The sequence below is a fragment of the Diuraphis noxia genome, unplaced genomic scaffold (assembly GCF_037042655.1).
Source record: "Diuraphis noxia isolate RWA-SAM2 unplaced genomic scaffold, SU_Dnox_SAM2 contig0002, whole genome shotgun sequence".
Taxonomy (NCBI): domain Eukaryota; kingdom Metazoa; phylum Arthropoda; class Insecta; order Hemiptera; family Aphididae; genus Diuraphis; species Diuraphis noxia.
Genome location: NW_028301712.1, coordinates 82,095,582 through 82,109,972, shown reverse-complemented (window position 1 = coordinate 82,109,972; position 14,391 = coordinate 82,095,582). Strand labels below are relative to the sequence as shown.

General features: G+C 33.3%; 1 protein-coding gene across 2 annotated transcripts in view; it reads left to right on the top strand.

Annotated features, from left to right (window-relative positions):
- Positions 1-14,391, top strand: part of mub (poly(rC)-binding protein mub) — a 46,263-nt gene that overhangs the window by 23,743 nt on the left and 8,129 nt on the right. For both annotated transcript variants that reach the window (XM_089219164.1, XM_089219163.1), the window contains exons 4-10: positions 7,015-7,071; positions 8,216-8,332; positions 10,080-10,346; positions 10,558-10,818; positions 10,892-10,982; positions 11,055-11,214; positions 11,276-11,407. In XM_089219164.1, coding sequence (XP_089075290.1) covers positions 7,015-7,071; positions 8,216-8,332; positions 10,080-10,346; positions 10,558-10,818; positions 10,892-10,982; positions 11,055-11,214; positions 11,276-11,407 — 1,085 coding nt within the window. The remainder of the gene's footprint in view (positions 1-7,014; positions 7,072-8,215; positions 8,333-10,079; positions 10,347-10,557; positions 10,819-10,891; positions 10,983-11,054; positions 11,215-11,275; positions 11,408-14,391) is intronic.

The following is a 14,391-nucleotide window of genomic DNA, read 5'->3' as shown; positions in this document are numbered from 1 at the left end:
AATGACTATAATTTAAATATTGCATGTACAAGATTTAGTCGAAAATGGGGGGGGGGAGACAAACAATGTAGAAGAATCTATAAACAACAACAGTATATACACAAAAAAAAGTTTTAAATTAAATAAAAAAAAAAAATACGTCAGTCAGGAGACACAAAAACAAGGAGGGGAGGATACGGGATGGCGATTGGGTGCGGATTTGTAACAGTTTTGGCCACTGGTCACCTCCACAACGTTCCACGACCGGTCCCACGGGTAGACGAGTGTCACGGGCGCGTTTGCTTCGGACGCGTGACGACCTTGCCCAGCCGGCGAGGCCAGACCGAGACGGCCGCGGGAGCGATGGTCGACGGCGACAAGCAACGGCGGCTAGTGCGCGATGTTAGCGCTTTGATGGTTGACGGCGAGACGACTCTAGCGACAGACTTGCGGCGGATACCGTTGGAAACGAAGCGAGAGAATCGAGATTTGGCGCATGCGGAGTGGACGGTGATCGCTATGCGGACAAGCGACCCGGCCGATGTGGGTTTACCGCGGGACGAAAAGGCGAGAGCCATCGGACCGCCGCACGAGCGACGTGCCGCGATCCTTGACAATCGGTAATTTTCGTCCTGGCGTCGTCCCTTCAGCCGCGTCTTTGTCCTGCAATGACCGTCGCCACGAAGTCGCACGCCACCGGACCCTGAAACGTTCATAGTTTCCTCGGGTCCGGTGCCGCTGACGTCCGTGTTCCTAGCGCATAAATCTCTATACCACTTACCCCGTGCCAAGGTGTCCGCCACTGCCATCGTAACGAGTCGCCATCGCCGTCGTCATCATCGTAGGTACGGTCGGGGCGGAATCGTTGCCCTCGCCGTTGCCTCAACTAACCACCGTGCCGTCGACATCGTCGTCCGTCGATCCACGCGACCGTAACTGCCGGGCGCTCGCCAAGCCGCCAGAGGGTCTCGCGCGTCAACGACGACCGAGCGCGCTACGCTCGTGAACCCGTCGCTACGTGGGTGGTCGGGAAACGCGTTCGGGTGACTTACCGCCGTGCACCTTCCGTGCTCTTTCCCGTATCCTCCCCTCCTATACGTCGCCGTCTTCCTGACGACATCTTCGGCCCTTAGGGGACCGCCAGACTAACGTGGGTCGCGGACGGTTTCTCTTCGCCAGCAACATAGACGTCGGAAAATCCGCCTGACGCCTTTCCAGCACGAGGTCTTGTACCTTCGTGGCTGGTCGGATTTTCCGGTTGTTGCTGGCGGGTCCAGCCTACCTACGACCTCACCGCTGTCTGGCTCTTCAATGCCCTGAGCCGGCTCAATTTCGTTCTCAGCTTCACACGTCTTCTTCACCGAATCGTCGAGTGGGCCGTCCTCGGTAATCGGAGTGGGTTCGACAGGCCCCAACTCCAAGGACGGCGCGTCGCCACTCGACAATATTGCACTTCTGCCGACGAAAATTGACACGACCTGGCCATTGGTGTCATTATAATATTCTGCGTCGTGCGTTACGTCTTCGAGGACCACAGTGGAATCCACGGGTTCCGACTCTTGAAACAGCTCGACAAGTTTCGATATGGTATCTTGATCGATAGAATTCAGAAAAGTAAGGAGCCAGGTGTGCATGTTGTAGTGCTCGTCATACAATCCGTCCATGAAGCCCACAACTATTTCATGCAGGATATGGACTAGTTCGACTTGTATTTCGTGTGTGTTACGGTAATGAGTAGCCATTTTTTAAATGTGCGTATGTAGTCGCTGGTCGAATTGAGAATTGCAAATGAACTAAAAACGTCCCTTTCAACACAGAGACCGATAAATTTAAAAATCTCCTAGACGAAAACGTTTGTTACAAGCCAGCGAGTACGATAGGTAATCGTTCTTATCGGCCAGTAACATTAGAATTCCGAGCGCGTTATTTTCCTAAACTTTCTGCAATATTAGCGATTTAAATACCTTAAAGGTAACTTATACTATTATATAGGCTTAGCTATGAAAACCAAAATACAGAAAAAAATTTATAATGTTTATAAAAAGAATAAATTAATTAATGTTTATACTATACTATTATAACATGATGTGTATAGAAATTTTTCTTAACTAAATCTTTAAAGGGATATGGATATAAAATTAAACCGATCTGGTTCATCAATGTTATAAAACATATGCATATAACTATATTATATATTTTAAGAAAGAAAACTTTGAAATATCCAATTTATTACCATGATATGGAGAGTTATGTACACAAAAGAAATTATGCATTTTGAATAACTGTGACTTTAAGTTTGAGCGCACCTATAATACATAATGTATTGTAGTACATAAAGTTTATATATACAATATTTATTTTTATAAAAAAGAGTCTATAGAATACTTATTTACTTAAAGACGATGTTTTTATTTAAAAAAATATAATAAATTAAAAATATATGTAATAATATTTAATATTTGTGTTATTACTAACGGTACTGGGGCTTAGATTATATACCAACTATGGATTACGCCAAAACGTATTATTCCAATATAAAAGATTAAAGCCGATATTAGCGACGAGTCACCGAATTAGGTGTTCAATATGTGCATGCATGATGTAATTCGTCACTTATTTATCCACATGTTATATTGTTATATTTTGACCTTGGGTACTGCCTATAGATAATTATGTGACGAAATGAATCACGCATCCCCATATCAAACACTTAATTCAGAGACTTGTCTCTAATATTGGTTTCAAAATAATACGCTGTAGCTCTATCCATACTCCATAGTATGTGATCTAAGGTTATAATTACTACTTTAAAATGATTAATAAAAAAAATCAAATAAATATGAATCTATAAATCAATCCTTTTATTTGGTTTTATAAAATTATGTTGGATCCAGGGCCGTATTTAGGGGGTAGCTACAGGGTACTGTTGCCCCGGGCGTCTGAGTAGGAGAAGGCGGCTAATTTTTTTATAATTTAAATTTGTATTTTGAATAATGATTAATGAGGCGTATTTTTTTGTTGCCCCTTGCTGTCAAATTCCTAAATACGGCCCTAAATACGGCCCTGTCTATGGTGACATTGCTAAATAATAAGCTTAATTGATAAAATAGTACAAAATAGACAGAAGAGACTAAGGGAAGAGGCCTCCTATCGGAGGTAGGTACTTCAACATGAATATTAATTTAAGGTTTTAATCCTAAACTAATAATAATAATAATAATGGTATTACAGTGAATAGGTACATAATAATTATAAGTAGATAACAAAGATCATAGTTGTAGTGATACATTTTTTTTTTTTATTATATATTAGGCAGGTCACGACACCATTGTCTTTTTAGTCTTAGCAGATGATAGTTGGACGATAAGGGTATTAAAATGATGTGTTATAAGTGGAACTTGGCTAGCTCAGTGACGGTGAATAAATTGAAGTCGGAATGGAGGGAATTATTTGAAACATAGAAGGGAGCTTTAGAGATGACGCGAAGGACTTTGGATTGAAACCTTTGTATATGGTTTGTATTTGGTACTTTAGCTGAGCCCCAAAATTGCAAACCGTAGGATCAGATGGGTCTGAGTCATAGGCGTGCGCACAGGGGCAGCAAGGTGTGCTCTTGCTGCTCCTGGACGGTTTGAATATATTTGTATGGGCCGAACTATTACTATATAATAATAACATAACATAATAATAAAGAATAATGTGTTATTGATATTTGATGTATTTTTAATTTTGATTTGGTATACCGGTGTTAAGCAAAAACAATCTATGATTAACCAATGATTATCGTTTAAAATATTTTTATTTAAAGGTCAAAAGTTAAATTTTGATTTTGAGCTTAAAAATGTTAACTTAATACCCATGTATGGGCCGGTAAAAATATTCGCTGCCCCTGACTTGAAACTCTGCGCACGCCTATGGTCTGAGTAGTGGTTTATACAGCAGTAATTTATTAGGTAGTTTAATATTTTTAGAAGTTAGGAGCGGTTGAAGAAGGCGATAATGATCGTTAAGTGTTTGAGCTTTATTTTTAATGTGAGCTGACCAGGTAAGTCGACGGTCAATGTTGACTCCAAGGTAGCGTACACATTGGACAGTAGAAAAGGGTTGGTTGTTAGGACAAACTCCTTGTCGAAGCGTAAAAGTACAATGGATCGATTTAGATTCGTTCATTTTAACTCCCCATTCTTTGTACCATGCTTGGAGAAAATGTAGGTGGTCTTGAACACAGCTGGAGGCTAGATTAGGATCAGCACTAGAGGCTAAGATAGCTTTATCACCGGCAAAGTTACCAACAAGTGTATGGAGGGAAGAAAGTTGATCAGATATATAAATATATATATGTTAAATAGAAGGGGTGTTGTGACTGCATCTTGCGGTACGCCTGCATTAATTAAGGTAGGAACAGAAAAGGTGGAACCTACTCGCACTGAGAAGAATCGGTTTTCTAAATAGGATTTAAAGATTAAATATTAGTGACTAGGGAAAAGTTTATATAAAATACCAGCATGCCAGACGCAGTTGAAGGCCTAAAAGACATCTAGAAACGCACCAGTGCAATAGAGTTTTTCCTCCAGAGCATAGAAAATTTTGTCTACCAATCTGTGGACTTGGTGAATAGTGGAGTGGTTATTACGAAATCCAAATTGCGCGTTAGATAAGATTTTTGCAGTGTTGACAATAGGTAGAATACGTTTAAATAGCAGTTATTCGAATAACTTGGAAAGTATTGGGAGAAGGCTGATTGGTCTATACGAAGTTGGAGAGTCTGCAGGAGATATTTTGGGTTTTAATATGAGAATTATAGTAGAATATTTCCAAAGAATAGGAAAATACGATAGTCTGAGCATTCCATTGTAGATTTGTGTTTGGCAATTTAAACACTGGGGAATCCGTCGTTGCTTGTGTGGCTCATCGACTTTTATTTTTGTGTAGAGTATGGATGTTACATCAAATATATCACTATTGTTCTCTTCGATCTCAAGGTCTACAAAGAACAGTGGTAATGGAATTTTAGTTTGATGATGAATAATATTGATGACTTGCCTGACAGTACGACCAATTTCTGCTGAGATTTCGGAAACGAGAGTCGTTGAATGGAGATTTCTTAACACTACTCTGAAAGCTTTATCAGATTTTAATTGATATGTGTGATTCTGTGCATTTTTGTCTTTCAGAAAGTGGATTATTTTTCGGTATTTATCAAGGGTGTCAAGCTGAAGTTTAAGATATGAAGACGTTGACTTACAACTGAAACTATCTGGGTCAGTGATAATAATTCTTTGGATAGTTCGAAAAAAATTTTAACGTCTTTAACGAATATCAGTGATAACAAATCTATTTTCCTTTGTGTATGTATGGTAGAGTGCACGGACCTCTGGCTTTGTGTGTCGACGTCAACTGGATTGTTATCGTTAGAGTTGGTGGAGTAGGTCTCATCTTCGGCAAGGACAGACTAGCGTTTTGGAGAGACAAAGAATCTTAATTTTTTAGTAGTATTAGTAGCGAAGGTGTTAGCGGTGTTAGAGAAGGATTTCGGCGAAGAAAAGGTAGAGAACGTTTATTAGTTTCTAATTGTGACTGTGGTTTGTTGTCTGTGATTATATTATTAACGACTTTGTTTTTAAATATTTTTATAGGCAGCACGGTGAGTACAGCTGAAGATTTGTTATCAATATAGGCATTGTTATCTGAGTCCAAAGGTTAACGTATGCGACGTTGCCTTGGTATTAGGACATTAGGATCAATAATTTAGTAGTAGGATAAATAATATTTTAAAATTAGTATTATAGTTTATATTATTAATATTCATTTTTTCCGAAGGACTGTGAAGTTTTCTTTGGGTGCGATTTCGCTACTATTGTTGTAGGACTGAAACAATTGTTTCAAGATAGACAGTTATCATATCGTTACACGAGACCGCGAAAAAAAACGTGAACGCACTCGAAGGCTGTCCGCATGGAACTGCAACTGTTTTAAACTAAATCAAAATTATTTAAAACATTTATAATATAATATAGTCCATTCCTACAATTTTATTTTTTTACTTCTAAAAATATTATTTTAAACTTTTAGTCTTAACGTCATTCTTCATATTTGATACGGTCCGGTCAATGGCGTATACAACTTTTCTCTCATTCTTTTTATTTTGGGGTAGGGTGGGGAAGACAATAGATTAATGAATAATGATGAATTAATCAGATATAGAGATAGTTAGTTAAGGTCGCGTCCACTGACAACACTCTTGAATGGAACTGGTTTTTTTTTAATTACAACATTTTATAAATCCATTCAAAATATCGATTTCAATTTATTTAATGACAAATTTTTGCTGTAACATTCAAAGTATGTAAAAACAAACATGCTTTTATAGATTTTTTTTTTAAAAATAATTTCCATTAGTTTTATATTTAGACACATGTGCACAAATTTTCTGACAACCACCAGACAATTCCATCTTTAAATAGCGTACATTTACAAAAAAAATGAAATGAAAAAAATGAAAAAAAAAAGTATTTAATATAATTCTAATTTACAATAAGATACATTTATTCGCTGCGCTCAGAATCTAAAAAAGTTAATCTATTCTTAACTAACTTGACTTTACTTTTTACATTTAACTTGGAACATTGAAAAGTTAAAAAAATAATTAATTTTAAATTTTAAATTGAATTTAAATTATTATCTATATTAACTTAACTGAATGTTTTTAAAACATGTTAACTAGTTTAGCTATGTTTGAATGTAAATATATTAAATTATTTAAATTATGATTTAATATTTAAGAGGTACTTGATTTAATTATATAATCGTTTATGATAGTTGTGACATTGTAAACATTTATATTGTCAACTTTGGCATCAAACTCCAGTTTATTCCAATTACCGATGAGTGTTGTAATCCAATTGGTGTTCCTAATTTTAAGATTGAACTGTGGAGTAATATTACACGTTAACCTACTAAAAATATTTGCATTGACCACATAAAAAATTGTATTAATTCATTAAAAATTGTAATATGATTTTTATTTTTTTACAGGAAGTTGGTAGTATAATAGGGAAAAAAGGAGAGATTGTCAAACGGTTCAGAGAAGAGGTATGTATACAATTCATCTAACACTATTCTTTCCCTCGCGTCAGATTAATGCGGACCATTATGGAAGATATTAATCACGGGTTGATTTAGAAATGGGGTCGTAGAATTGAGTTCAGAAAGGTTTCGGAGAATAGTGAAATTATACATTGTGTGAAAAACTGAGAAACATTTCCGACAGTTTCATCCTTAGACAGAAGTATACATTTCTTTTGTGTTGATCGAACTTGGCGTTTTTCAACTGATGAATCTTTGCACGTTACTGAGATAAACTTTAGAATATTAAATTAATTATAATTATAATAATTAAAAACAATAAATTAAAAGTAAGCGCGAGTATAATGAAACTATTTTTTTTTTTTTTTTTAATAGTTGTAACATAAAATATACAGACTATACAGTGACAATGTATGTATTTCATAAAATAAGTAATTCATTATCAATTATGTGAAATAAAATAAGATAATATTATGATTATAAATTTTGTTTAAACCATACTCTGCAGAATACTCTTATTTATTATCTAACCTAATAAACTTAAATTCTATAATTACATTTATACAATTATAAACTTGTAGAAAATAATCCTAGCGCCATGCCAAATAAGGAGGATAATACGTACGTGTCTGATAACCAGTATTTAAATCTATGATATCTATCATTACCTAACATACATGAGTATGCCAAATACTTATATATTTAAAACATTATAGTCAGTTATTCATTGCTTTGGTAAAAAATTATATTATATATATTTATGTTTTTATAATATGGTTGATTATTAAACTTATTAACTTAAGTTTATAATATGTCTATTAGGTTAACTAACCTATACAAACTACCTACAAACTTATCAACAAATTTACCTACTAACAAAGATTAACTAGTGGCATTTTAATACATACATTTTAGCTTATAGTAGCCTTCTAGCATTACTTACCAATGTAAAACAACGTCAACGTGAATAGTTACTTTCAATTTCAAAAATCCCTATTATGTATTTAAGATGTATTGTATTATTCTCAAAAGTATTTTCGGTATCACCCTCTCCCCCACAGTAAAAACAGTAGTATTTAAATATTAATTAAATAACTGTTGGTTGTTAATTGTTATCGAATCGAAGTGTTTATTATTAAATTTTTTACAGTCTGGTGCCAAAATCAATATATCAGATGGCTCTTGTCCTGAAAGAATAGTGACCATATCAGGATCTACTGAAGCCATTTACAAAGCATTTTCTTTAATATGCACAAAAGTAGAAGAGGTAAGTTTTTCGCGTATTTAATGCTTGATTGGATATTATTTGTATTTTGACAGCTAATATAATTGATCAATAAGTTTGTTCCATACGTTGTATGTACATTTTGGCATTACTCATTTTAGTTATGGTTCAAAGGCAGATTTGAATGGTAATATTTATTATACATCAAGAAGGCCATGTCAAAATAAAATGGATACATTTTTTGTTTTCCCAAAATAAAAATGTTTAAAATTAGGAATGAAAAACAAATCAAGTAATCGAAATTCCAATACTACAAACTTTAAAACTTGGTCTGTTTTAAAAATAAATTTCTCAACAATGTTTTATTTTTAATTTATTGACATTGGGTCTTCTTGCAAAAGCCACAGATTTATAAATTACATTTTTAATTATTTTATTGATCAATACTGTATGCTTACTATAGTTGGTATTTGTTTTTATTTAATTCCTACTTATTTAGAGTGAACACTTGGATGAGCATTTTGAAAAAGCGTATAAAAAACTATTCCAGCAACACTGCGCACCCACACGAATTTTCAATAATCCCAAATATATGTTTTTAAAACTTTAAAACAAATATATTTAATATAATTTTATTTATTTGTATATAATATAAATTATCAACTATCGAGATTATTTAAATAGAACTCTTTTTTAACCTTCGCACCAAACAAAAGATGTTAAATTGGATCCCCCTCCCCTAAAATGTAGGTATAGTAAAAATTAGTTAACTTTTTTAATGAATATTGAATACATAAAAATTTTAATATTACATTGTTTTATTTTTTATTAATTTTATCAAACGATTTTGAATAATAATAATTACAAATTTTAAAGAATAATTATACCTATAATTTATTATCTATTTTATAGTTTTATATTTTATCATTATAAAACATTTGCCCTACAACTATTGAGTAAAAAATGTTATATTTACATAAAAATTATTTTTGTATTGGTAATGTAAACTATAACATATTATTTTATCGTTTAAATATACTATTAAAAAATTAATTCATATTTCGAATTTATAATATCAACAGAGTTTTAACTTGTTTGTCTTCTGACTATTAACTAAACAATATAATAATAGGTTAAACGATAAATGAATTCATTCATTATTTAAAAAAAATATATGTCATCCTTTGCATGATGAATATTCCATGGATTGACTATCTATTTGGTTTGGTATCTTGAGTAGTTTTTAATGGTTAACTAATTAAGGCGTCCGGTCCCAATGTCATTTTATAGTTACAAAAATACACTTTAATGATGATGACATTTTCAGCAGAACCCTTCATTAATTATTAATTATTAATCTTAAATGTTTCTGTCTTTATTTATTTTAGTGTCATTAGTTAATCAAAATAATAACTTTAATACAATTATTTATACCTTAATAGATTTAAATAGTTGCAGTTTTTATTTATAGGTAAATAGTTTTATATAATAGACTTAGCTTTACTTAAATAATTTAAATTTAAATATTAACTCGTCTGTGTATTATTACTGGGTAGCTACTCTCCAAAAGATTTCCGTTCGTGTATACCAATATATGTTTTTTTTTTGTCCACGTTCATATGTTTATTGTAAACGTTATCGCAGATTATATATATCTTCTGATAAATTTGTTATAAAAAAAAAAAAAAATTAAATATGAACTATTATTTTTAATGATCCAAATATTAATTCACTTTAATTAGTCTTAAATTTTACAAAACTAATATAAATACTTTTTTTTTCATTACAGTTTATTGAAATGCAAAATGGGAAAACTGGTGCATCAGCGATCGGAAAATGTGGTATGACTCTTCGGTTGATTGTTCCAGCATCGCAATGTGGATCTTTGATTGGGAAGGGTGGCAATAAAATCAAAGAAATTAGGGAAGCTACTGGAGCACAGATACAAGTGGCCTCAGATGTGCTTCCTCAATCTACAGAAAGAGCTGTTACATTAACTGGTACAAGAGACTCAATAACGCAGTGTATATTTCACATTTGTGCAGTTATGGTGGAAGTAAGTATACTAAAATAGTATATAACTTTAACAATGTTAATAAATTATCTAAATTTAGTTTTATACACAATGAGAATAAATTCTGATCATAAATTTTAATGAACAGACCAATAGTTCATATGGAAAAAATGTGTAGCATTAAAATTTTAGTTATTTCGAATGTTATGAATAATTTAAGAATTTAAATAACCGATGGGTAATTATATTTCAGTCACCTCCTAAAGGCGTAACAATACCGTATCGTGCTAAACCTCAGATGGGTGCACCAGTTATACTGGCTGGAGGACAAGCATTTACTCTAGCAAGTGCAGGATCCGCAGCTGGTTGTGATGTAGGCACCATGATGGTAGGTGGTGGCCCATATAACGCTCCAATGCTTATGGTTCCTCCATCGCCTAGTGCTGCAGCAAGTCTAGGCTTGATTGATCCACTGGATTATCCTCTACTGAAAAATGCATTCGGACCATCACAAGTATAAGTTTTTTTTCTTCAAATTAACGTTCAATAATTATAAAAATTCACTACTGACAACTAATGTATTTTAGCTGGGAAAATTGACTGGAAATCCGTTAGCCGGTCTTGCGGCACTTGGACTTGGAAGCTTGGGAGGACCTGCGAATTCATTTAATCCAGCAGGTAAGTTAATAGTTTGATTTCTAAAATTATTTGATTAAGTTATAATTATCAATGAAATACATATTTTTAAAGCATTGGCGGCATTAGCTGGCAGCCAGTTGAGATCTAATGGTTCTGGAACCAATATTAACAATAGATCTGGAGGCGGTCAACAAACCCACGAAATGACTGTACCAAATGACTTGATTGGCTGCATCATTGGCAAAGGAGGAACTAAAATCGCTGAAATTAGGTTGTGTGTTTAGTTTCATTGGTTTTTATTTTGTCACTTATAACTGATTTTATGATTTCAGGCAAATCAGTGGAGCAATGATACGGATCTCAAACTGTGAAGACCGCGAAGGAAGTGCAAGCACGGATAGGACCATAACGATAACTGGAAATCCAGACTCAGTGGCTTTAGCTCAGTACTTAATCAATATGAGGTAAGTACCTAGTGTTTAAATGACAGCATGAATACGATTACTACTCGTTTGTCATACCTTTTGGCAAGGACACACTTTCGCTTTTGCGTTCTCGTTCGGCTTTTTTTCGGTAGCGTTTCTGGGTCAAAACGGATAATAGGGGCTTGCATTAATCTACAGTAGCTTGCACTTGAACTCTGTCAAGTTTTATAAAGTTGTTAAATATCAGCAGTTTTCAGCTGACCCAGAATATATAGATGTGGAATACAGAGCCCGGCTTTAAAGCTGGTAGGCGTTCAATTAGAATTGGCTGCACTGTTACAGCGTGGCTATTTGCGGTCGAAATTTTAAGCAGCTTGTTAATTGAATCATGTAAGCCATTAATCCGTTTGAGACATCGTCGCTGTGATTAAATTTCAATGTATCTAACGCAACTTCGCAATGCGGTGAATATGATATTAGATGTATAAATGTATAATATAGCAGTTGATTGAATTCGTATAACATTTTAATGAATGCGCAATTTAGAATTAATAGAATAAAAAAAAAGTAATTTTCGAAATAAATTAATAACTTAAATATACGAACAAATATTTTATTAACATTTGATATGACACATATAAATATATAGTTTTTACATATATTTCCTTTTCATGCATTACATAGTTACTTACATTGCATAAATAACCCATCCCGAATTGTCCAGATGTATGCCAAGTCCCAAGACATTCAATATATAACTAGTAATTAATATTATGTAATTAAACAACTTAAAGGAACACTTAATAATCTTTAATAAAAACGAATCATATTTCATTTGATTATCATAATTTATACCTAATATATATATATATATATTATATAAATTTTTTTTTCGAAATATTCAATATAGCCAATTGTAAATTTGATTTCCAGAAAAATGTATATGGTAAAAACACCTTATTTAAGTCAAAAGGCTGATTTTTTACAATTTTTTTAAATATTTCCGTTGGGTAAATTATAAATTATAGTAATTTATTATAGTTTATACATCACACATTATTAAAATAAATACAATAAAAAAATTTTAGATCTCTGTGGGACACGCTATATATATTTGAGAATTAACAATTAAACCTATTTATATTTAATATACAAAATAATTTTAAAATATGAATAAAAGACTATGGATTACATAACAACAATTTTTAACTTACAATAATAAAACATATTAATTGTAGTGCTCAAGAAAAATTTTGATTATGTGAAAAAGAAATCAAGCAGTTAATGGTAGAAAAAGATAGTTAGCATTTTCTCCCGTAAAGTCATCCAATTCATATAAGCTAGGTACTGAATAACTACTAATTAGAATTTCATAAGTAATAAAGTCTAAACAATAATTTATTATTACCTCAATTTCTTTCAGCTACTCCAACAGGATCTTGCAATGTAGGGGGGAAATACAAGTTTTTGTACTCTTGGCATGAATAAAAAATGTACGCCTGTGTGGTTAACTACACAGAATTTCATTCTTGAAAATTATTGTATAATATGTAATTTCTTGTTTTAGTTAACCCGTGGCAACATAGGGAGGGTACTGTAGGGTCTTAAGTTGGGTAGGTTTTTGGTACACGTGTGTGTTTTTTTGGCAGAATTTCTAATGGGCACCCGTAGGTTTTTGCCAAGCTCGTGTGAGGGGGGGAGGCTCTCTTTCCAGACAGTGTGAACTGCCCGGAAAGCGAAGCCGCCCATGACCGGGATTCGTACCGACGACTAAATCCGCCCGGTAACTAATTCATAAATTAAAAATACGCACAAAACCCATAATAAATCTGTAGAAAGTTGTTTTTCACTAACATCCGATTGTATCGTAGATATATCTATTATCTACCTATATATTGAAACATTATTACTTTACTGGATACCCTTACTTTTTTTGAGGTGGGCTAGGTGTCTAGAGTATTTTGGTATGCTTAAAATTTTGATTGAAGTTAGAATTTGGCATTCAGTTACCTATATCTTCTTTTACAATATTACTTAAATATAAAATTCCACAATTTGCTAGTACCTATTGTATGTACCTTAAGTAGTTTTCTCTTCAATTTTTAACTTATTTGTATTAACTTTGGTTGGCTTAAGTCAAAAACTTAGGATTATTTTTGAAAATCAGAAAATCACCACATGTATACAGTTGGTTAAAGACCAATTTTAACTGCACTTATAGAAACAGCGGGGTTATTTGCTTGCTACACTTGCTTAGATTGTTCAAATCGAAAACCTCCCTCGATTTCAATACAAAACCACCACAGTTGGTACTAACGCTGTATCGGTGTAAAAATATAATTTATATATATAGACCAAGCGAAATTACTAGAACACTACGATCCCTCGGATGGTTAAATCTAAAATAGTAAAACATCCATCGATTTGTTGCATAAAATCACAGCCGGTAGGTCCCTGATTAAATTTTAAAGTAGACACCTCGGAGTCTAGTGGAGTCTAGCACTTCGCTAGTTCGTTCAGGTGGTTTAGATGAACGCATCTTTCATTAAAAACCACCGTAAGTAGATCAAATGGTAAAACACAATTTTTAGTTACACTTATTGATCCGTCCAGACAGTTAAAGAAAAGTTATATTCAAAACTCGCTATCCATTCCACCATGAAAAAGTGTTTGAAAAATACGAAAATCACTATTTGAACAGTACTTTTATAACTATAAACGTAAAATGGGTAAAAATCAAAACTAAATTCGACCAAAAAATGTAGACCTCACCGTGGTTTTCAGTACCAAAATATGTATTATGTAATTTGCAAAACAAAAAAAAAAAGGGTATCCGGTTAAGTTCATAAAAATCTCTATTATATACAGTAGTGTGTGTACACTACCTAACCTAACCTTGATTATTAAAATGTGTAATATCTGATTTATGTTTAGAAACGCGAACCGAAAATCGCAATCGAATACATTATTAGTTATACATTTTACAATGGTGTAGCCAGAGCCCAAAAAAAAGCTGCTGGCTA